We start from the raw sequence: 24,491 nt of genomic DNA, 5'->3' as shown, positions 1-24,491 counted from the left end.
GGGCTGGAGCTGGATGAGCTTTAAGGTCCCTTCACCCCAAACCATGCTATGAAGCTATGACTCAGCTGAAATGGAAGCAGCAATGCTGATAGCCTCTGGGGCTGGTGTGTCAGATGATGTGTGTGACTCACTGGTAGGCAGTTGCTGAAAGATTTAACACGAGCAGATCCTTCAAGACCTCTCAGCATCTCATTGCTTCATAGCACGGCACTGCTCAGCAGCTTCCTACTTAACCTGCACGCTCCTCCTTGGGTGATGTGTAACAACACAAGAGCTGGGGCTCTGGAGTAATGCTGTAGAGAGAGGGCAGCACATTAGGTTGTTGATGGAGGATTAAGTTACCTGAACACGGGGACCCAGTGTGACAGGAAGCAGAAAGAAGGCTACTGCTGGGTTGGGCTGGGCTTAGCTGATAAGTCAAAACCACTCAAAATAACACAAGATCTAAAACTAGTGCTGCTCTAACCACACACATCAGGAGAAACAGCTGAAAGGAAGCTGCAATTGATGCTAGGTGGAAGTCCAGCAGCTTTCCACATTCCCAATGAAAGCTTTAGGGTAAAACGGGCTCAGCTGCAGGAGGCAGCAGCGTCAACACCTCCCTTGGATCAACACCATCTTGGATCAGATGGGCCTGGATGGTCTGGTCATAGAATGGCTTGGGTTGGAAAGGACCTTAAGATCAACCAATTCCAACCCCCTGCCATGGGCAGGGACACCTTCCACTAGAGCAGCTTGCTCCAAGCCCCATCCAACCTGACCTGTGTGCTCAGCCCATCTCCAGCTTTCATGTCTGTCTTTGCCACAACCAGTTTGCTCTTAGGAAGATCCCTAAGGAACAAGAGCTACAGGGCAAGGAATGGTGGAAGCCCAGGTTAAAACAGACCCATCTGCTTCGCAGAACATGGACAAGAGGCTTTCAGCATCTCCCACACGGCACTGAATAAAACACTACAGATAATGGAACTTATATTTATTTAACAGTAACACATAGTATATAAATAGGGTAAATACTTTAAAATATACAATATATCACATCTGGACATTCGGTAAAGAAAGGCAACTCTACAGGTGTAGCTAAACCATGAATCAAAAGAACAGTGCACAGAGAAAGAAGCAGATGTAGAAACACATCAGGGCTGGAGAACAGGAGCACATCAAGATTACAGCAGTACAAAAGCAACTCTGGGGCTGGTTACAGAGGGCAGGAACCACAGGAGCTTTCATACCATGCTCTTTGGGACACGATGCTCTCCAGTCCCCAGGAAGGTCTGGATGAGTCGTATGGATGCTGCCCACACAGCTTTGCCCTCCTCCTCTTATACAGAGCTGGTTAGAGGAGGCAGGGGAAGGAAGAGATGCCAAGATCCCATCACAACCATGCTCAGAGGGACTGGCTGCACACATCAGAAACAGGACACAGCCCTTGGAACATAAGAAACTGGCATTTCACAACCTGCTGCCAAGCATTAGCTGATGCTGTGGGATTTCCAGCTGCACAGGGTACCAAGAATCCAATGCAACAGCTTGGGATCAGTGTCAGCAGACTTCTGAGCCCATCAGCCTGAAGGATCTCTAACTAACATATGCTGATCAGTGGTGGGTATGACCCTAAATGCAGGAACCAGGTGGAGATGTTCCACTGAGCCGTGCATCCCATCCGCAAACTTATCTGACTTGGAGGAGCAAATTCCCATCGGATCATGCCAAGTGCTCATCCTCACAGACCCAGCCAAGCAGCATCAAACCCGGTCTGACCTGTACTAAATCACCCACCAGCAAACCAGCATCACGTTTAGTCCCTTCACCAGGACAGCAGCTTCTCCCACCAGCAAAAGCAGCTTTCTATCCCTTTGATCAAATACACTTATCCTTCTGTTTCTGCCACAACTGCCGATGAAAAGGTGGTCTCCACACCACAAGCAGCAGTCACACTCTGCTGGGCTTCACATTGGCCAAATCCTGCTTTTCTCTTCCTTCCCTCCCAAGCACACACACTCTGGCTGGCACAGTACCTCCCCCTGTGCTGGTTATTCCCTTCTTGCTGGGCACAAGCTGGAGGAGCTTCTCTGACGGTGGAGCCCACTGAGAACAAAAACCATGGTGCAATGCTGAGCTGGAGCAACATCACAGGAGCATCCCTGTATCCCCTCACCTGGACATCCCTGGTGTCAGCGTGGGCTCTCCCTCCAAACCTAATGCTTGTGAGAGCTGCAGCACGACCAAGGTCCTGCAAGGCTTAATGTGCCTTGCTACATGCCCCTTGGCATCACAATTAACTCCTTTAGGGGCAGCCAAAGCCAGTAACATCAACTTTGCGTTTCTTCTAGACTTTCTACGCCTAACCTGAGGTATTTACAGCAAACAAAAGCCACTCACAGGCTGGGCTGATGGGGAGAACCCACCAAATGCTGCTTCAGACAGCGCTCTCGCTAAGAGCTGAGCAGTGCTACCACATACACTCATACCAGTGGTACAGAAGTGGGCTTGCCACCACGGCTCTCACCCTAACAGAGAACACACTACAGAGCTCACCACTATTTCTCAGCATGTTGAGCTTGCAAATAATATTCACACCTCCCCTCTCCCTCCCTTCCTCCTTCACTTCTCAAATGGATGCACTGGTCCCACTCGGTTACGAACTTCACAGCAGGATGCTAAACCCTTTCTATGAACCCTTCAGGATCAAATCAGCCTTGGAAGCCCCCCCTTTCACTGCACTGCTGGCAAGGAAGCAAGACTAAAGCTGCCACATGCAAACACTGCTGCAGCTCCTCTCTAGCCATGGAAGCTGCTAAATGCAACTGCTTTGCCCTCCAGTGTCCACAGCCAGCACAGCACCCTTCAAAAGGCCCAAATGCTGCTTCACTCAAAAGCATGCAGGAAAGCTTTGTGTTAGGCTTTTGCCCCACTAATTACAGCTAAAGAGGTACCAAAGGCTGAAAGCAACATGAGCAGGGGACTGCAGAGCCATATGGAAAAACTTAACATAAAGAGCATCTCTTGTAATACCTATCACCACTACAGCTTCTGAGGACTGACTTAGGACCCAAGAGTGCACTTACAAAGGGGTTTGGCAGATGTTGGGGAATCCAGAAAAGCATCAGCTTCTCTGACCCCACAGGGCAAACTGCTTTGCAGGGACCTTCCAAACCCACCTGGATGTGCTCCTGTGTAACCTGCTCTAGGTGGCTAAAGGGTTGGACTGGACAATCTCCAGAGGTCCCTTCCAACCCGAATGGTTCTGTGTAATACAGAGCAAGCATCCTCCCTGCACAAAGGGAGATGGAAGCACCTTAATTCTCCCCCTTAATTCTCAAATTAGGGGATGAGACCTCTAAATCAACAGAAAATAGACCCCTGCCTAACTCAGGCTGGAAGGGAACAGTCTCCACAGCCAGAACAGGAGAGCCTCTATGTACAACCACTAGCTTCAAACAGTCCTGAACTGGCTCCCCTGTAGCAGAAGCCAGAAGCCAGCAACTCTGCCAGCACTGGCTGAAGATACTTTGTGGAAGCAGCCCCTTCTTCCCTGCAATCTGCTTTCACCCAAATACCTGCAGCAAAAGGAGCACAACCTCCTGCCCTGTGGTTCCTGCTGAGGGAGATGAAGCAGAGCTGAGCACGCAGGAAGGAGGAACGTAAGAGAGACGTCAGCATCTGGTCATGTATTTACACATGTGTGCTCTCTGGCTCACTCAGGGGAAAGGAAAGCAATGGCAGGATCAGAATACGGACTATGAGCTACAAACTATGTCCAGGTGACTTCTTTTCTGTCGATACTTAGCTAGCTTGCAGTGTGTGCATGTCTCTATATGCAGGGGGTGGCTGTGTGGAAGGTGGATGCTTGAAAACAGCAATGTACTTCTGTATTATCTTTCCCTGACACTCGTTCCCCAGGTTAAAATATGATGAAGTTTCTCTCTCCCATGCACAAACTATGGAAAGAAGTAAAATCAGAGTCACCTCGTGTTTGGGATCATTGCAAAAGGTGTAAAGGGGGGGGGGGGGATATTTTCATTATCTAATCATAAAAAAAAGAGAAGGTTTACAATCTTTAGGGCTCTCATTTTTAAATAATACAAAAGTATGACAAAATAAAGGAAAATACTTGGATAAAACTTATACCTATTAAGTACAAACTACTTATGACAAGGTTTAGGAAGAGAAGCAGGACAGAAGCCTGCAGGTAAATGAACCCAGACTGAAATGCGACATAGACCATGATCAACTCAGCAGCACGACATCTAGAACTCAAGTAACAAACAGGTGATAGACATGATCCCTGAAAGGAAACCAAAATACCCAGCTGAGAGCTCCAGGGGGTGCTGGAGCCCCAACCAGCAACTGCAGGAGAAGGAACAATAGGAATATGCTCCCCAGATTTATCTCCCAGTGTGGGGTTTCCAACCAAAGTGTGGTTCAGTGTTGCTTAAAGGTTATTTGATGGGGGGAAATGAACCAAGTTATTTAAAGGGTTGTTCCTGCTTTACTTGGCAGGAATTACTCAATGGCATTTCAATGTTCTTTCAAACCTTATTTACTCCATTCAGTATTGAAGCAATTGGAACCTCCCACATTCCCACAAGCAACTACCAGGTTCTTGACTCTTTTTCCTCAGTCTTTCTGGTTTAATTGGTTATAAAACTCTTATTTGCCAAACTATCAGCCAGAAGGGGGGGGGGGGTGTGAGAGGCACTGCAAGCAGCAGCAAGTGAACACAGATGCAAGTGCCTGGCTGGGCAAAAGAAATACAGCTGGATTAGAACAAGATCCTCTTCCAATGAGGGAAGCCTCGTGCTCACCGTGCAGGCTGCAGGAGACTGCACACAAGCAGGACCGTGGCTGTCTGGGGATATGAACACTGCACTCACAGTTCCCACTGGAGAAAGGATGATCCCAGAGTTGCCATCGTGGCCACAGCTTGGCCCGACAGGAGCTGCATGGCTTCACCTTCACACACGTACGGCCAACACTGGTGTAATTCCCTGCAGAAACACACTCAGAGGAGAAGTTCAGCTCTGCCCACATGCAGTGAGGTGAAGACCAGCCCACGAGGACAGCCATACCCTCCTACTTCACCCAACAGTGCTTCTGAGCTCCTCTTCAGCTACAAACCCAAGATTTGCTCGTTTGAACCAAAGCTATAGAAATTTATTATTTAAAAAAACACCCCAAAATGCAAACATTTAACAAGAAAGGAAGAAAAGTTACAGTGAAATGAGGCCTTGTTATTGTCTGAGATCAGGTGAGCCAGGAATTTCCTCGAGGAGGTGGGTCTGTTTTCAGTCCTGTTCCAATCACCACTGTCTATGCATCCTCCAAGCGACCTAATATCCCCTTGTCAACAAGGTGTGCTTTGAGTGTGTTGAAGATGTGGAGCTGCTGGTCTGGCCGCAAGGTTAAGAACTGCTGGATCAGTTTGCTTGGGTTGGGACCTCTGAAACACAAAAGCATCATCAGCAGTGAGTCACATTGCTAAATCTCCATGATCTCTGTTCCTTTCCCAGGTCTACCCGAGGAGCTTAACTCCATTTCAGGTGTGGAAATGGCTTCAGAAAGCACAGGATCATGAACTGTAACAAAAACCTCAACCCCAAACCTGATCTGCTCCAAGAGCATTGTCCGTTGTGGAAGGGGCCTATAAAAAAGATGGGAAGAGACTTTTCAGCAGGGCCTGTTGCAATAGGACAAGGGCTGATGGTTTAAAACTAAAAGAGGGAGATTCAGGCTGGATGCGAGGAAGAAATTCTTTACAATGAGGGTGGTAAAACACTGGCAGAGGTTGCCCAGAGAGGTGGTGGATGCCTCATCCCTGAAAGCATTCAAGGCCAGGCTGGATGTGGTTTCTGAAGTAGATGAAGATGTCCATGCACATTGCAGGGGGTTGGAACAGGATGAGCTTTGAGGGTCCCTTCCATCCCAAACCATTCTGTGATTCTATGATTCTAACTACAAGCCTGTACATCTCCTAAGTTTGAGAGCCCCCAGACTTCCCCACAAAGCATTAAATACCTGATGAAGCTCGCGATGTACACGTTAACAAAGGTTGCCATCAGGTACTGACAGTCAAAGCGGTCCATGATACCTCCATGCCCTGGGATTGTGTTGGCAAAGTCCTGTGCAAAGCAGAAGGGAGCACATTCAGCAGTGTTAAATGCCCTGCACTTGAATTAGTACCTCTGTGTGTGACACACACCCCTGCAGTAATTCTCTCCAGAAGGCAAAAGCCAGATTAAGAAGATATTTTGTTTAATCTCCCCCTGGTTTTAAAAGTCGCTCCTTTAGGAAGACCACCAGTGCCTGAGGGACATCAAGGCTTAACTCAGATCTGTCACTCAAAGGTCAAGGAAGGCCAATGTTTATCTCTTGCAACCCCATCTTGCCTTTTCAAGGCATCTTAACGGAACACAGACTGTTTAGACATAAAGCCAGAGTGCAAGACATCAAGGGAAACCTCAGATTGCAAAATTTCCTGACTGGCTCTTTCTTCCTCTAGCTCAAGATCTGCACAAAAGCAGCATTTCAAATACCAGCTGAAATGTTAAGGTCCCTCCCCATTCAGTTAAAACCCCCTGATCCTGCTCCAGCATTTTCCCTGTGACCCAGCAAACCTCCCATCCCTTCCCAAAGTGCCCAGCCTGCCACTCCTCAGAGCACAGGGACTATTTAGAGTGGTAGCAACCATTCAGCCTTTCCTTTCTAGAACGGAAAGGACCTTCACCATTCTCACCTTGATTTTGAAGGCCCTCTTAAATCCACTTGCAAAGAAGCCTCCGAATGGCCCGATGAGAGAGGCAAAAGTAGACAGAGCGATGCTGTGGATTTGGAAGGGGTACATCCGGACTGTCTTCTGCAGAAAGAAGATCATGTCAGAGAGAGCTTTTCAATCAGAACAGCATTTAACCCTCTTTCTCTGCTCTCCAGGCTTTAGGTCAGTTGGGTTTCAAGTAGTTTAATGTCCCACCGGACTCTGGATGATTTCTTTGGGCCATCAGCCAACACAGAGCACCACTAAAATCCCCCTTTTGTACCACCATCCCTTGTCACGTCTCTTCGAAGACCATCAAAATAAAGCCCTGGTCTCTTAGAATTCCTATCCCAATAAGTAAGATCCAATAAGCAAAGAGAGTCCTACCCAGCCCACCACGGACTGCAGCACCACGGGGATATTGTACTCCTGTAGCTGGAACAGCTCGGATGGCTCACAGTCCACTGTGAAGCTGTTGGTGTCATTGTTGAACTCCACAGGGCAGGTGAAGCACCGGTACCCTGACATCACATAGGACAGCTTCCAGGAGAGAGGAAAAGAGACACAGCAAGAGAAAACAGGATTAGTATTTCCCTGAGCAATGTGGCAGAGCTGATCTCAAGTGAAAAGGCAACTCAAGGGGACAAGGCAAGGAGGGAGCCATGCTCCCAGCTTCAGTAAGGGGATTACTCTCCTGAGAAGCACTAATTGGCTAAAGGCAGAGTGAGCATTTCCATTTAGTAAGCGCATCTGCTCAACAAGCAGTGCTCGGAGCCCCATAAGGACACGCTGAGACAGGAAACCCTGGGCTGAGAGGACAGAACCAAGCAGACACAGATCATAATAAAACCAGATAAGAATATTCTGAGTGCTCTGTTCCCTACACAGCCCTTGAAATGATGCACAGCATCCATCTGACAGCAGCAGAGAGAAAATGTCATGGATAGTTACTGTAATGAACGTGTCACAGGGTCTAAAATGGACTAAAAACCTCCTGCAGTGCTGTTCCATCTGCAGTGCTGTTCCATCTGCAGCATCCACACAAAGCCATGGGCAGTTCAAATCCTGGTCAGTCAGGGCAAAGGGAAGTCTGTGGCAAGAGCCCAGAGTGCTTAAAGCTGGGCTGCAGTTTTTAGACAGGACACCTATCAAGGGAAGAGAACAGTGGAAGAAGCTCCATGGTTGCTACTCACCAGCAATCCAAACAAAACAGTGGCAAAGAATCCTCCAATAAACCCCTCCCAGGTCTTCTTTGGGGAGAGCTGCAGAGAAAGGAAAGGGAGGAATCACAGACCATACATCTCCACACACCTCTGGAGCCCTTCCTCCCCTGGGAATTGCTGAGGCAATACAAATCAGTGCCACCAGCCAACAAGTTTGGTCAGAAGCTGACACCAACATCTTGGTCTGACATGGTTCATTCATTCCCGGTTGGATTTGGTGACCTTAAAGGTCTTTTCCCACCTCCGTGATTCTATGATTTAACTTTACAGCCTCAAAGACCAAGTTTAATTTAGAGCTTTGCTTCAGACCCACAAGCAGCCATAAAACTGAAGATGAGGGAACACAGGGCTAAGACCCAAAGAAGGCAAAAATGGGTGTTTTGTCCCCCAAAGTGTTCCAAACCTTGATGAGTGGTGTGCGGCCAAAGAAGAACCCGAACATGTATGCCATGATGTCATTGCAGATCACACAGGAAATTGGGACAATGAACCTGGATGGGAGAAGAATCAAACCATTGGGAAGTGCCAAGATAAAACTCCAAGACTCAAATAAGCTCTATAAGATGCTTTGCAGTGCCATCACACCAACACCTCCTGCTGCAATGCAATGTGAGGAGCAGCCACATAAAGCTCCTAGGGAATCTTGGGGGTTACTCTAGTGCTCTGGACTAAAAAGCAGGTTGAGAAGCCAAAATGGCCTGGTTTAAGCCCATTTTCTTTTCCACATATGACATGCTGTTATATACTTGCCTTGTTAGATTCCCTCACCCCTGAAGGGTGCATTTTAGCTGTAAGCAGGCAGCTTCCAAAGTCTCCTGGGATGGTTATGACACACAGAGGAACGTGAAGTCTTAAAGTGGCCAAAATCAGCTCCTGCCCCTGCTGGGTGTGGTAATCCCACCAAAGGGGCTTTCCCTCCCCACAGCAGCTGGAGTAAGGTGGCAGGTTGCCATCTTCCTTTCGCAGTGCTGCTTTAACATGGTACTGCCAGCACTGCCCCAAATCAAGTGCTGAGCAACACTTACCCACATCTAGCAAATGATGGGCATCAAAAGGAAGCATCTACAAAGGCCTGACGCTGCTTAATAGGTCCCTGCACCCCACAGCAATGTCCAGATGCTTCTTTACAACAACTCCCTGAACTGCTCAAGTAGCTCAAAGCAAGTCCTATGCTGAAGAGGTCCCAGTCTCTCTATTCTGAACAGGTCAGCTCCTCACACAAAGCACCTTCTCCTTGGCCATTCAGTTTTTGTAGAACAGTTTGAACTCAAAAAACGTGGTCAGTGTTCTGCAGAAAACAAAGCAACGTGGAACACACAGCAACTCACCATATCATCCCTTCAAACAGGTTGTGGATGATGAGGTGCGACTGGGTAACAACGATTAGCAACGTCACATGGGTCCATCCAAACTGGAAGAGAAGACAGCAAGCACTAGACACTGCCATACACATCACTGGCAGTGATGCTCTAGCAATCAGATGCTACACCTCAGAGAGCAGCTCATGCAGACGTGCAGGTCTAGCATGCACCTTCACCACGACAAACACCCAGGGCCATCAGAGCTGACAAGTCACCAGCAGTAATTTATGGGCATACTTTAGCTTAAGCCCAGAGGTGACCTTCATTGGGAAGACTTCTGCTAGACCAAACACTCTTTAGCTCACCCTCATCCCACACCTCTCAGCCTTTTGACAATATAAGAAGAGACTGACAGATATCCAAGCCATACCCCTGTGTGCTGAATGAACTGGAAAGCTTCCTAAAACTACCCTCTGCTCACAGTAACTTTTCTTCCAGGCAGCATTTCAATGCACAACCAGCACACACCTAGTCCTCCACAGAGGATTTTCAAGCAGCCTACATTATTCCTTCTGCCTCCAAGTGGGGGCAGGCAGGCCCTGCATTTAACCTTACCATGTAGAACTGGAGGCGATAATGTTTCTTCACCAGACTCAAAACAAACATGCAGAAACCTGATGAGAGACAGAAGGATAGCAAATGGTGGGAATGCATCTTCAACAGCAAGAAATACTATTTCACTATGACACAGCTCCTTAGGGAGCAGCAATGGGGAGTGGGAAGATGAACTACTTTGGAGGTCACAAAATACCACTGCCTATAAGTAATACTTGGACAATTAGCAATCAAGCTTGGCTGACCCATATGGAGTAATGGAGTTTTCTTATACAGAGCCTCATGTAAGAGATACTCCAACGATGCACCCAAATTACAGCATCACTGAAGAGCAGAGATCACTTGCTATGGACACTGCATTGCACACAAGGCTCTGGACAAGGGTAGCTCAAGGAGGTTTCTCCCCTCCAGCCCAGCCAAGACGAACCAAGAGAAAACGTGGTCCCTACCTGTTAAGTAGAGGGTGAAAGAAATGAAGCGGTGGTATTTGCTGAGGATTCGCAGGGGCTCCTCCCTCTGAACCAGGGTGAAGAAATAATCTGTCACAGTCTCACCATAGAAAAAATAGTTTACACAGAGCAGGAAGTACCTGGGAAGGATGCAGACCCTCGTTAGCAGAACCCCAAAAGGCTTCTAGAGAGACAGAAAGTGACTGATCCCTGAGGTCTTCCTATTGCTCTGGCCCACTGCAAACAGGTTTGCTTCAAGTGACATCAGAACTTGATTTCCTGCAGTTCAGGAATCCCACCTTCATTTGAACCAGTGGCTGCAGCGCTCAGCTCTGCTTTGCTACGGGTCCCACAGGGAAGAGACTTGGAATTGGGCTCCTGATGCACAAAGACTTTCTGCCTTTAGGTGGCACTCCTCAACAGGCCTCTGCAGCTTGTGCAGCCCCAAAGCGCTGCGCCTGCCCTCTGCCCAGCCCTTAAGTCCTAGTGTTCACCTAAAAACTCCCGTCTCACTTGAGCACCCATGTCCATCTCCAAAGGATCATGCCTGTCAATGCTGGTCCTTGCACAGATCATGGGACAAAAATCTCTGGACAACCTTTATCCAGACAGGCTCTTTCAAGATATTGATCTATCAAGACTTACGGGGGCTTTTCTTTGACAAGACCTGCTACCAGATGACCCTGGTCAGCACAGAGCAATCCCAGGGTCTCCGGTTTGGAGGCAGCCAGAAGATCTGTGAGGAGATGAAGCATTACTGTGGCACAGAAGCCCCCTTACTCACCAGCTGAGCGTCCTGAACCAGGGCAGGTCGTATGAGTGGTACACATTATAGCCAATAGTGATAATCTCATGGAAACATTTGATCTGGACGCACATCACCTGCACAAAAGACATGCAGAAGATCTCACACATGTTGGTTAAACACCTCTTTCCTCAGGGAGATAAAAAGCCATGTATGTGTACAGCAAAAGGTACTTTAGCAGTTGCTACCAGTCTGGCAGAGTCTCCTAATCCAACATGGGAAGCTGCCCATATTGCTTTTCCCTCCCCTTTCCTCTGCAGGAGGTTCCTAACAATTCCTGGTGTTAGCTTCAGTTGCAACCATATGCTGCCCATCAGGGCAGGCAGTCACTGATTCCTTCCAGGTTTCCTCCACAGAGGAAATCCAGCAAGTGGACAAAGGACCTCTACAATATTCAGCTCTGAGCTGCCCACCCCAGCAACCTTGCCCCGACCACTGTGAGTGCCAGGATCTCTCTGAAGCACTTACTATTGTCATTAAGACCATGGGTCCCAAGTAGATGATGATGAAGAAGAAGGTGATCATTGCCAGCGTGAGGATGCCTCTTACCCACCAGTTCTTCCATCTAAGCCACAGAGAAGGGAAGACATTAGAGAAAGTCAAACCAAAGCAAGGAAGCAGGAGAGCACTGCTGCTCTCTGCATATCACAGGAAGGAAACAAGCCCTAGGAACCCCAGGTTTCCTTTCAGTGCTGCAGAGGCCTCGACCCACTGAAGGCCTGCTTGCAGCAGCTGCGAGGCTGCAGTACAATTCAGTCTCCCCCTCACTACATGCAGGGGCAGAGCATCTCCCAGGGCACTGAAATGGGATGGGAGAGTGTCTGTTCCTGCTCAGCTACAGGTTTCACACACCTTGGACAAGCTGCATGATAAGTTCAAATAAAATGGGGACCATTACCCATCTCTACACCCTTTTTCAAGAGCAGACATGTGCTCTGGTGTGTTGCACCCTCACTACTGTCCAGGAGACCATGAAATCACAGAATCATGGAATGGTTTGGGTTGAAGGGACCTTAAAGCTCATCCAGTTCCAACCGCTGCCATGAGCGGGGACACCTTCCACTAGAGCAGCTTGCTCCAAGCTAGGTCCAACCTGGCCTTGAGCACTGCCAGGGATGGGGCAGCCACAGCTTCTCTGGGCAACCTGGTCCCACCACCCTGCCTCAAGCCTCTACCATCCCCACAGCACACCCAGCAGAGACACTTTCTCCCATGACAGAAATAAGATGTTTTCCTCCCCAAAGCAGCCTGTAAAGAATACTCCTAGTTTCTTCTTGGGACCTCTCCCACCACAGCACCCCTGAGAGCTCTGCTCTCCCAAGCACTGTCACCGTCATCTTCTGCTTCCTGTGGCTCAGGGGCACCTTCCTGCATACCAGGGAGGGAAACACAGCGCTTCTGAGAGCAGCTTCTTCAGCCTCCAGCAGCCACCACCATGCTGCTGGGGCTAGGACAGCCCCAGTGACCATGCAGGGACCCTGGCAGCAGAGGGAGATGGTGCTCAGTGAGTGGTACCTTGAGGACAGGTTGGAGAGGGCTCTGTTGAGGACCTCTGGAGTGTCATCTGATGTTGGCACCGGGGGGGATCCTCCAAACTCGGATTTGCTTTCACTGTCTGATGCTGTCTCTCCATCCAGCTTGTTCTCAGACTCGGACTCCTGCAAGTTAAAGAGAGACAAAGAGCCTTAGTAGGTACACTCTGAAGGAACTCAGACCAGCCCATTGGATGCAACACCACCACTCTGTTTCTGCACGAATGAGGAAAGCAAATATTGCAGGTATTACACAGGGTTATACCCATGAGAAACAACATCAAGTGGTTTAGGTGACAGACACAATGGGATTTCACTCTCCATCAGTCTCAGGAGCAACCAGAGAAAAGGATCTGTTCCTCTGAACAGGTACAGATCCCTCACAGCTGATGAATAAGCATCTCCAAGTGCCTGGGAGACATAGGCTTGTTAGCAGGAATTCTTACAAGGTCCCCAGTCCCCAGGCAGATCTCCAAGTATGCAACCCTGCCCAAATTAGAAAGGAAGGCCTCCAAGCAGACAGGCTCAAGGCTGACTTCACAGGCAGACACTAAAAATACCACCAAGCCCATCCTCAAATAGCTGAAGAGGAAGAGCATGGCTTATCACCCGCACCCAACCATCCCCTCTGGCCACAGAAGGGGCCTGATGTGTTGGAAAGAAACACCCGTGCCTTCCGCACCCCCTGTACTGCTCCAGCACTGAGCTCAGAGCAGAGGCCTGTAGTTAGGAGGTAAATAAATACAGGCAAGGCAGCAGGTTACAGAAGGCCAGTGGTAGAGAAAGGATTACAAGCGACCTCCTGGCTCCCAGGCAGCCCCATGCCTCCTCTCCAGTGGAGATTCTTCATCCGGTTCAGCTCCTAAATAGAGGATGAACCCAAACTTCCCCATTTCCCCCTCATTTCACTGGCAGAGCTTACAGCAAGGAAGGAAAACGCTGCTCCCAAGGGAAGCGCTTGTGCATCAGGAGCTGGCCTCGGCCCATGGGCTATTTTAGAACTCCCGGAAAGGAGAGCATGCTAGCAGGAAAAACAAGGAGGGAGCCAAGCTGGGAGCTCTGCACAGAGACTTCATCCCTTTGGGCTCCCAGGCAGCACTGCTCTGTGCTTGGAAATAGGGACCAAACCAAGCAGCCACCGGGGCTGGTTTGGTGTGACCACGTTGCAGCTCACTAGAGCAGTAAGAGTTGAGTAGCTCCCTTATTTAAGGCAGGGAAAGAGAATTATTTCCCCATCTGTAACACACCAATGGCTGCAGGCCAGGTTCTTAAAACAGACCAGTCAGACACCATCAGGTGGGGGCAGCTAAAAATACAATGGTCATGTCAGAAATGACTTGTGGGGATGGGTGAAGCAGTGGCCACTGCACCAGTGACATCCTGTGCTACCTCTTCCCACCTTGCCCTGCACTCATCATTTCCATTCCCATTGCTGGGAAGGGAAGAGGAAAGCAAAACTAAAGAGCTCTGCCAGCCCCTATGTGGGTTTGGAGAGCTGGCAAAGCAGTGCAGCTTGGCTTTGCTTTAGTTGGGTTTTAACTGACCTGGAGGACCTTCAGACCTCAGAGAGATTTAGTGCCATGTAGCTGGGAGCATGAAGATCAAATCCATATGGCAGCAAGCAAAAAGACTGGAAATAATGGAATGATTTGTGTTGAAAAGGTCCTTAAAGCTTATCCAGTTCCAACCTCTGCCACAGCCAGGGCAATCTTCCACAAGAGCAGCTTGCTCCAAGCCCGTGTCCAACCTGGCCTTGAGCACTGCCAGGGACTCCCTGAAGATCATGAGTTTGGCATCCTATAGCACAGCACAGGGGCCCTGCTCTCTAGCAGGTTTGAGGAAATCAGAGCACTGTATTAGCTTCTCATTGCAACACTTTCTCCAAAAGGATTCTCTGCAGAATTCCCCTGTGGGCAACCCAAGTAAGAGCAAAAGCTTCAGCTCCAGCCTGCCCAAACTCAGTTTCTCCTCTGGTCTTCTAGATTCTGCTTAAGAAATGGGGCTTTTCTTCTCTTGTTGCAGATGTCTGAAGAAGAAAACTTTATGTGACTGCTCCAAATCAAATGGACAAGGAAGCGGCTGGGTACTTCGGGCAGACATCATTACCTGTATAGGCTAAAACCCCAGACCTCAAGCAGGTCTCTAATGCAGTCCGAGTATCCATTATTTCATGCACAATTCCCAGCCTTAAAAGGACCTTTATTCCCTGGATAAAAGGCCTAAGCACTGAAACAAGGAAGCAGATCCAAGGCAGCATCCCTGCATTTTATTCCCCAGAGCACTGACATTGCAAGGCAAAGTGCAAATCATTCCTTGCCTATAGCCCAGAGGATCAGAAGTTTCACAAAGCACTCAGAGGCTAAAAGAAGGGGAAAGAGCACTGATGCCTTCTTGGCCAAGAGCATGAAGGATGAAAGCAACCACATAGCTCAAGAGGCAGAGGAATTTGATGTTGCAACCAAGCTAATCTAACAGTTGCCACAGCCCAGCTGATGGTTTCTTCCACTCATTGCAAGGCACTGATGTTGCAGTGGAATGGCTGTAAATCACATCATCAACTGCCTGATTTCAGTGAGACACTGAAGGGTTTTGGTCTCCAAGAGCAGGAGCAAAGCCTCACTGGATGGGTCCAACAGCACACGCATCCCACTGCTCCCCTCATCCCACTTCCTCCTCAGTGGTGTCATGCAACACTCAATCCTCACAGCTCCAAACAACACCACTTATTTCAGAGTACAAAGACGAAGATCAAGAGATGTGTCAAGATAAAGGGATGCTGTTAGGGGTCAATATTGAGTGTAGGACTCATTCCTCCATCTCTTGCTTAATTTAAGCCTGATGGGAGGTGGAAGAAAACATTTGCCCTGCTGGAAGAACTCACCCAAGTGAGGGCTAACGTGTGTTTGAACACCTTCACTCTGAAAACAACCAAGCTGTGTCAGGGTTCAGCTCTTCTCCCTGCTTAGCTCTCTGTCTGAAATGGAGTGTTAAGATTATATAGGACATTATGCCAGATATAGGCTATGGAAAGGACTCAGTAATCAACACTATTTTTATACCTTTTATGCAGATTGCAACCAGCAGCCTACAAATCACCAATTGAAGCAGCTGAGCAGCATGCTAAATAACTTGTTTAAGCCTCAGTGTGAGGTGCCCTGGTTTAGGCTACTTAATCCAGCTGTGGCATTGCCTTGATAACACCTTCTGCACTGCATGTTTCCACTGCTGCCTCACTAGTCCTGCAACCAAGCCAGACAGATCCCCATCCCAAAGGATAATCATCAGAGCCATGCTTTGTGCAAAGCAGCTTGCAGGAGCAAGCAGGCACAGCGAGTGATGCTTGCCAAGGGCTATCACTGGTGAGTATATAAGCTCATTCCAGAATCAGTGCTTCTGCAAAGAGCAGGTCTGAGCTCTGTTAAACCATAGACTGCAAACAGAACGTTTCACAGTGCCAGCACAAGCAGCATTTCAGAGAAGCCGGGGCTAAGAGATGGGGGTCTATCACCAGTTCTGCTCCTCCCCTAACAAACACCAGTTTTCTGATGCTGCTTCTGTGCATGTTCTCTTACTACACCTCTCCCACACCAATTTTTTCCTGTTAGTACAGTCATTGCTATTCCCTCTGCCTCTCTCCTCCCAGGCAGAAGCAGGGCAGAGCACTCACTGCAAATGTGGATGTTAGAAATCTATGTGCATGATGCAGAGCTAGGAAACAATTAAAACCCCTTAGTAAGAGTGAATCAATCTATCCCTCCAGTTACCTTGGAATCTGCCTTTATTTTTCCATTTCTTTTACAGGGGAAGCTTTAAGTCCATTTGAACACAATCAGATGCGGTAGCTTTTACTGGCTTTTGTTACCAATGTGGAGTTATTAAATTGAAGGGCTTTCTTGGGCAAATTCGCCTGTCCAGCACCATAGGCAAGCCCAGAGCTCCTTCTTCAATTTATCATCTTGTTATTGAAGGCTTCTTATCCCAGACTGGCTTGGGCTGGGAAGGAGCTTAAAGCTCATCCAGTCCCAGCCCCCTGCCATGGGCAGGGACCCCTTCCACTAGAGCAGCTTGCTCCAAGCCCCTGTGTCCAACCTGGCCTTGAACACTGCCAGGGATGGGGCAGCCACAGCTTCTCTGGGCACCCTGTGCCAGCGCCTCAACACCCTCACAGGGAAGAGCTTCGGCCTTATACCCAACCTAAAGAATCAGATAGCAGAGGGATAAAACCAAAGCAGCAATGTCCATTTATCATAACTCATTTTTTTTTACACAAGTCATGATGAGAAGAAACAGTAAAACCCACTGATGTCTGTGAGGGCTCTTTCTCCCCTGAACCAGAACAGAGGAAAAAAGCCAGATACCCACTAGCTTGTTGTATTTGTGAAACCAGTAGATCCAAGTAACATTTGCAAACAAGTATTTAATCACCCTAAAGAAAGATGCACAGAGAAAGGAGTTGTCTTGGCTTGCTTGAAACTGAACTCCTGCAAGCATGCAGGAAGAAATCTGTGCTCACAGCTTAACTGGCACTCTCAGAGCCGAAGCTGTGAGCACATGGGGTTTTATGTCCAAGTATCCATGACATGATCTCAGTTGCCATAGAAACAAGGCAGTAATCTCCCTGCCAAAAATGTTCAGCCCAATACAGAGATACAGTGAACTATTCGATGCTGGCACATGAAATTCATTCAAGAAAACCCTGTATTTGTGCACCTTTCTTGAAGCAGGCTGCTGTTTTATTTAGACTTCCTGCCAGACTTGAACCAAAAGCTGTGATGGAAGATGCTAATTACACTGCTCAAGAGAGAAAGAGTTGTTTTCTTCGGGCAATAAACCTGACAGCTAGAACAACAGGCACCATTTGCACTAAAGCCTCTGCTATTCTCACCCCTGAGCACATTTGCAGGATCAAGGCCAGTATAATTAGTCTAATGGATACAAACCCAGCGGTCTCACTTATGAAGATCTCCATGTTTTGCAGAAGTGGTTTTAATTCCTACAGCTGGGAAAACTGTCTGCCCCATTCCCATCGCCCCTTCTTTAGTGCTTTACTGACACTGGCACCTTCCTATCTCCAACAGATCCATGCCACAGGTAAACCCACCACAGACAGAGCCACCAAGGCAAAAACTCATCCTGTTATAAGATATATCCTAACTATAAGATATTCTCTTTAGGTTCAGAAGCTCCAAAGGGTGAAAGACAGAAAACTCCCATCCCCATCCCATACTCCCAAAGCCACCTGCTTTGTTCTGATCGCAACCAAGCTCAGCTCACCAGCGGGATGTGATGGGAGGAATGCAGGGGTTGCATGGAGCACAACAGCCTGATAAAAGAGCCTGATCTCAGTGTCAGCAAGAATGAGTCATGTGAAGTCCTATATCCCTGACTCACTCAGCACAAGTTAACCCTCAGCACAGCACCCACTCTGGCATCCATTCATTCCAGGGAATCAAGAAGGTAAATGCATCAGGCTCCAAGTCCTTTCAAGAAGCTATTTTTGGTCTCTTTTGTGTACAATAGGTTGCTGGTTCTGGCATTCCCCCAGCATTTCCTACTGCAAAGAAAGGAACCTGCCTCCCCCTCTGGAGCACATGATGGAGACAGGCTTCAGTGCTGGGTTCTCCTGTGTCTAACTGGCATCCCTCTGCTACGTGGCATTTACCCACTGGTAGACTTTGTTGTCCCTGCATAGACAGAGAAAACACATACAGAAACAAGGAAGTAAAGCTCTGAAGTACCTCTTGGAACTGGTGTCTGGGAGAGGCTGCCCCAAAGCTGTGGCTCTGCACAGACATTGTGATCTGCTGTGAGGAAGAAGAGGGAGAACAAACAGCTCTGCGGCAGCAGGCGCATGATTCACACTGGAACATCGCAAGGAAAGGAGCCATGTGGGACTTGGACCAGTATTAGCTGTAACCCTGAGGAACCCAAATCAATAGTTTCCTGAAGTCACAGCTACCATCATAAACCTCCAGGCTTGTTCTAAAGAGAAATCTATGACTCTTCATGCCCTTTATAACCCTGGCAAACATAAATCAGGGAAAAGTCAAGTGAAGCAGACCACCAGAAGGGGCACATGCTAACACAGACCACATGTAGGGGAAAACAAGAGAGCTATTGACAGGCACAGTAATAATTTTCTGCCAATACAAAGAATATTGGTGTCCTGGCAGATACAAAGTGGCAATATGCTTTTTCTTTCAGAAAGGAAAGAGTGATTTGCTTGGAAAAACTGTATCTTCATGTAAAAACCCTTCCTAAGGAAGGTATTTCCAAGGCGGGTCTACCCCTGGTGCCAATCACTGCTTATTAAAAGCAGGCAGGAGGATAAATCAGTTTTCTTACCACCTAATGTGTGGTATGTGCTTGACAGGCAGTGAAATCAGTCCTCAGCTTCCTCCCTGCTGGGAAGAAAAGTGCAAACATCACAGCTTCCCTCTTCCCAGCACCAAACATCCCTGCCTTCCCAGGAATCACCACTACCCACACATCATGGCAAGCAGAGGGCTTCAGGAGCACAAGCAGAGACACCATTCACATACAAAGCAGCTTGTCTGAGCACTGACACTGACCTCAGCCTCCAACATGGGGGGGGGGGGGGGGGGGGAAAGGCAGCACCAGCATCCATCAGGAGCTGTGGATGTGCCACATCTCCCTCCACCACCCTGCGCTACACTGACCTTACCATGTACAGTAACAAGACATGGTCAGGAGCAAGGACATGCCACTGCAGCAATAGGGACCTTAGGAAGAAGCTCCCACATCCACTAAGACCCAGCAGGAACACTACAGAAAACAGGTCAGCCACATGCTGGAGGTAACAGCAACTTCCACATACTGTCAAGAGACACTTGTCTTGTGTAGCCCTCCTGACCAGACAGAAATAAATCATCTGGTCATTAATAAGGATAGGAAACAAAAGCTAGCTTTGAACTATTCAAAGACCTGAGTAATGGGAAAGCAATGTGTGCCTGAGGGGTTTAACCTGAGCATCCAGAGTCCCTGTCTCTATCCTAGAATCCTACAGTGGTTTGGGAAGGGACCTTAAAGCTCATCCACTTCCAACCCCCTGGAGAGCGGTCAAATCAGACACCATCCACAGGGAATAGCGAGCAGCCTGCAGCTCTTCCACCAGCTCCATGGCAGGCCAAAAGCTGCTGCAGGTACTGCATTTGCAAGCTGGTTGTAATGAGCTCCATTAGAAAGGCAATCAGCCCCGTTCCTCATTAGCACAATCAACAGTAAGGGATAACAACACACTCCTGTTGGCAGGCACTCTAAAGCTGAGCATCAAACAGCAAGGGAGGCCAAAATGCATTCTCTCATCAGAGCTGAAGTTGCTAGCATCTATCCAGAATAAAGGCCAAGCGATGCTTGGTATCAAGCCTAAAATAACATTAAGGCCTATTAAAAAGAAATAAGCCTTTGGGGTGGGTCTGGAAAAGGTCTTGGACTTCTGCCTCTCTTACTGCGGATGAAGATGGAGAGAGGCATCACTGCAGTGGTTTAATTGGGTTTGGTCCTCACCTTGTTATCACAAACTCCCAACTACTTGGAGCTCTCCTGTGACCTGGGCAGTAACAGGACTTGCAATTGCCTAAACCTTCAGAGCATCTGCACTGGTATTTCTCTACATCCTGAACAACAGAGCTGCTGCATCCACCTGGCAACTGTTCACATCTCCCTTCAGCCTCCAAAGCAGGCCTGAGGGACAGCTGTCAGCACCAGCTTTCAGACATCCAGCATTTACTCAGCTCAGCATCTTTAAAGCACTTCAGATCACTGAGGAAGTCTTGCAAAATGCCTGGAGGCATAAGGAATCAGGAGGCTTGGTAGTTCAGAGTCTTTCACTGTTTTGTACCACACAATGCTAATGAAGCCAGATAAAAAGTCACATCCTCGATCCACTGCAAAACCAGGCTGGAAAGACCAAGGGTTCTCATCCTTTGGAAGTGAAGGATTAACTATTAACCTTGGAAGCATTTCACCCTTACACACTTCACTCCTGTCTGAGAGCCAGACAACTACTAGGGCAACCTTCTGGCAAAAGAAGGATGGAGAAGGAAAAACCCCTCTGTCCTCACTGCCAAGCCACACAGAGTACAAACCACTACTGAGAAATGATACTGAAATCCCATTAAACCAGCAGAAGCGTTCAGGAGCTCTGCATGTACCAGGAAGCAATTTTCTTCTGCCCTTTTCCTGTTCTCTTTGGAAATTGGAAGAGAAAATACGACTTAATGGGATGCACACCACACACTGACCTCTGCTTTTAGAGAGTGAGCCTACAAAGCAAAGGAAGGAGGTCTAGTGGAAGGCGTCCCTGCTCGTGGCAGGAGGTTGGCACTGGGTGAGCTTTAAGGTCCCTTCCAATCCAAACCAGTCTCTGATGATTCTGTGACACAAAGACCAAGGGAGAAGGTAACAAGAAACTAGAGCTCGTTTTGACCACCTAATCTCAGATATACGTAGACAAGCAGCCAGTTAACAGCATCTAAGTCCTCTGGGCTGAGGAAACGGGTACCAAGCACATATCAGGGCAAGTCTGCCTGGTTTTCTGCAGGGGGGGAAATCAGAGGGAGTTCACTGCTCAGAGTAAACAGATGTTGCCTCGTTTCCTTTGAGACCAAGACTGGGTTGCACAACAGTTTGACCAGAAATCGATTTTAAAGTGCTCTGGCACAAGCGTCTCGACTGAAGCAGCAGTTTTAGTTATAAGCTAAACAAAGCTGCAGCCTCGTGCAAGGGTTAGAGGAGCAGAAAGCGAAACCAGCTTCTCTCTTGCCATTATCACACCAGCACGGGGAACAAGAACAAAACACAGCTTTCCGGGCCTCATCTTAAAGCCAGCCTTGATGGTTACAGCTCATTTTAACTCCTTCATTGTACCCAGAGCTCTGTTCTACAGCCACCAGGGTTTCTGCAGGCCACAATATGCTTTGCTCAACTATTTTCCTTGGCAAGGGTAACTGCATGACCAAGCAGAAACAGGAATCCCCCCTCTGGACAGCAGCACCTGCAAGCAACACGCTGGGCAAGCAAAGACCACCGAGCAATGCAACGTGCACAGGGAATTCTGCTGCGCTGGCTTTATACTGATGTTACTCCCAAGCTCTGCCAGGCACTTCCCAAGCACTAAACACACAAGAGCATTATCTCGGGGGAATAAAGAGTGACCTGCTGCTGCTGAGAGCTGCAAGCACAACGCTGCAGGGTTTTCCTACTGAAGATCACTGTTACCAGGTAAGCTCTCACCAGGCTCGAATGGAAGAGTTTGAGGGAATTCTCTGCCTCCCATAACTGCCTTCTATTGCTAACAGCTGTCACGTTCAGCACCTGAAGAGGTGTTCTTCAGTGCTTGGAAACGTCTTTGTCTCTTTCCCTTGCAATTCACTTGAGCTGCTTTAGGATGAGCAGGATGGAATTCATATTCCCTCTCTATAGTAAAGACACTTCGAAGTCATTAATAAGGTACTGTGAGAGGAGCTCTTCAGAAGGTTCTACAAAAAGCCCATTTGCCTGGAAGTAACAGGATTGCACTCAAAATAGCAGCCCTCTGACCTCCTTCAGGAGCATCCCAAGTAGCTGAAGGGAGATGGAAGCTTGGCCAAGGGAATGTGCATCCCTGCTCAGCAGCCTCGGTCCTCCCAAGCTACTGAGGGACCTCTTCCAACTCCCACAAAAGTTCTGGAATATTGAAGTCCCTGAAGGTTTTCTGCAGCGAAGTGAACTCCAACTGAGACAAACGTTCTTATCTAGAGGAGAACAGCTTTGTCATAGAATCATGGAATAGTCAGGGTTGGAAAGGACCTTATCATCATCCAGTTCCAAGCCCCCTGCCATGGCAGGGACACCTCACACTAAACCATCTCACCCAAGGCTTCGTCCAACCTGGCCTTGAGCACTGCCAGGGATGGCGCATTCACAACCTCTCTGGGCAACCCATTCCAGTGCCTCACCACCCTAACAGGAAAGAATTTCTTCCTTATATCCAATCTAAACTTCCCCTGTTTAAGTTTTAAACCATCACCCCTTGTCCTGTCACTACAGTCCCTAATGAAGAGTCCCTCCCCAGCATCCCTACAGGCACCCTTCAGATACTGGAAGGCTGCTATGAGGTCCTGCCACAACAACAAAACAGGAGCCATCTTAGGGCTCTCTTCATGGTAAATCTGGGTGCTGTGCAGCTTCAGATAAGGTAGGCAAAAGGCAGAACCTTCCGATCAACACCAAAGTGACCCATTCTCAACAGTGTCATCACTTTCTGTCCCAGCTCCCTCTCTAATCACATGACAACCATAAAGCTTCCCCACTTCTGAGTGTACAGCTCCAAGCTGGTATTAACCTGGCATTCAAAGCTCCATTAAACATGAAATAACATTGCAAAAGACATCTCTGCCTAGGGATTTCATGCTTCTCTGAACTGCGTCCTTCCCACATTAACAGAGGAGATATCCATATAATGCGACTAAAGGCGTTGCTCCCCAGGTGCATGCCTTAAGCATCAATGCAGCTAAGAACTACTTTTCCCACCAGTTTTGGCTCTCTGTGACTCTGCCAGTACCAGTTAAAAGAGTTCTGCTTGCTGGTTAATTCCTCAGGGTCCTCTCCTGGTCAGTGAGGTGTGGCAATGAAGATGGTAAGGGTGACAACACTGCTCACATAGGGACTGCCATGCTCAGAGCATCCAGCTGGGCTGGGGTTTGGAATGGAGGGGATGTTATAGGACAACAAAGGCAGGTTTTCATTTTCACAGCTCTTCTTTGGAGAAATGCAACCAAGAACCTCATGAAGGTCCAGATGGAGCCTGTGCATCCCTGTGTAGGGAAGGGCACCCACGGGAGGTTGGCTGGGCAATCTCAAAGCCTCTCTTAAGGGGTTTAGTGACCCCCACTCAGAAAAAAGTCTTAGAATCAACCAGGCTGGAAAAGAGCTTTAAGTTCATCCAGTCCAATCGCTTCCTAGCGCTGCCAAGGCCACCACTAACCCATGGCACTGAGGCCTTGTCTCCACGGTGTGTGCACACTTGCAGGGACGATGACTCCAGCCCTGCCCTGGGCAGCCTGTTCCAATGCCTGAGCACCCTCTGGGCAAGGAATTGTTCCTCAGCTCCATCTAAACCTGCCCTGGGGCAGCTTGAGGCCGTTTCCTCTTGTCCCATCCCTTGCTCCTGGGGAGCAGAGCCCAGCCCCTCCTGGCTCCATCCTCCTGTCAGACAATTGTAGGGAGCAATCAGGTCCCCCCTGAGCCTTCTCTTCTCCACACTGAATCCCCCAGGTCCCTCAGCCATTCTCCATCACCCTCGTGCTCCAGGCCCTGCACGAGCTCTGGTACCCTTCCCTGTACTCATGAAGCGCAGTTTACACCCAGACCCCACGCTCCCAAAGGCGGGATGCAGGGCCGGGTGCCCAGCCGCGGACAGACACCCCTCTCAGGCTCTCCGGAGGTCGGCTGTGCGGCTATCGCGGTTCAGGGTCCGGTAAGCGCAGTAAGCGACGGATCCCCTCACACTCCGCAGGCCTCACAGCCCGCCCGCCCGCCGCAGGCCTCCCCGCTGGTGCCCGCAGCCCACCTTGTCCTCACTGTCCCGCGCCGCTCCGGGCTCCCGGCCGTGCCGCTGCCGCAGGTCGCTCAGCTGGACCCAGGGTTGGGGCCGTTCCGGGGCTGTTCCGAGCCCATTCGGGGGCTTTCGCGTCTTCCCCCCCCCCCATCCCCCGGTCTCCTCACGGATCTCGCGCCTTTTTTCACGGGGCGCGCGCGGGCCTTGTTGGCGGCGCTGACGTCACTTTGCCGCGCCGAGGCTGTGGCGGGAAAA

The 24,491-nt window shown here is 49.0% G+C and overlaps 1 protein-coding gene across 1 annotated transcript; it reads right to left on the bottom strand.

The window, feature by feature from the left end:
• Positions 1-5,124: 5,124 nt before the first annotated feature.
• Positions 5,125-24,316, bottom strand: CDS2 (CDP-diacylglycerol synthase 2). Its single transcript, XM_057402524.1, has 13 exons — positions 24,249-24,316; positions 12,660-12,802; positions 11,613-11,709; positions 11,124-11,221; positions 10,340-10,479; positions 9,891-9,949; positions 9,303-9,385; positions 8,378-8,465; positions 7,945-8,013; positions 7,139-7,291; positions 6,734-6,853; positions 6,016-6,119; positions 5,125-5,440 (listed from the first exon to the last, which is right to left on the bottom strand). Exons 3-13 carry the CDS (start codon positions 11,667-11,669, stop codon positions 5,311-5,313), a joined length of 1,101 nt encoding a protein of 366 aa, XP_057258507.1. The 5' UTR covers positions 11,670-11,709; positions 12,660-12,802; positions 24,249-24,316; the 3' UTR covers positions 5,125-5,310.
• Positions 24,317-24,491: the final 175 nt, after the last annotated feature.

This window comes from Pezoporus wallicus, unplaced genomic scaffold (genome assembly GCF_028554395.1).
Source record: "Pezoporus wallicus isolate ANWC-B61680 ecotype Strahan unplaced genomic scaffold, APGP_CSIRO_Pwel_v1 contig_2348, whole genome shotgun sequence".
Taxonomy (NCBI): Eukaryota; Metazoa; Chordata; class Aves; order Psittaciformes; family Psittacidae; genus Pezoporus; species Pezoporus wallicus.
Note: the sequence above shows the minus strand (reverse complement) of the source record. Positions and strands in the feature narration are given on the sequence as shown.

Excerpts from the sequence above, each read along its gene's own strand:
- CDS2 (XM_057402524.1), bottom strand. The coding sequence starts at position 11,669 with ATGATCACCTTCTTCTTCATCATCATCTACTTGGGACCCATGGTCTTA. Across the intron at positions 11,222-11,612 it reads CCATGGTCTTAATGACAATA|GTGATGTGCGTCCAGATCAA; the intron begins GTAAGTGCTTCA and ends TCTTTTGTGCAG. Across the intron at positions 6,854-7,138 it reads TGCAGTCCGTGGTGGGCTGG|AAGACAGTCCGGATGTACCC; the intron begins GTAGGACTCTCT and ends TTCTTTCTGCAG.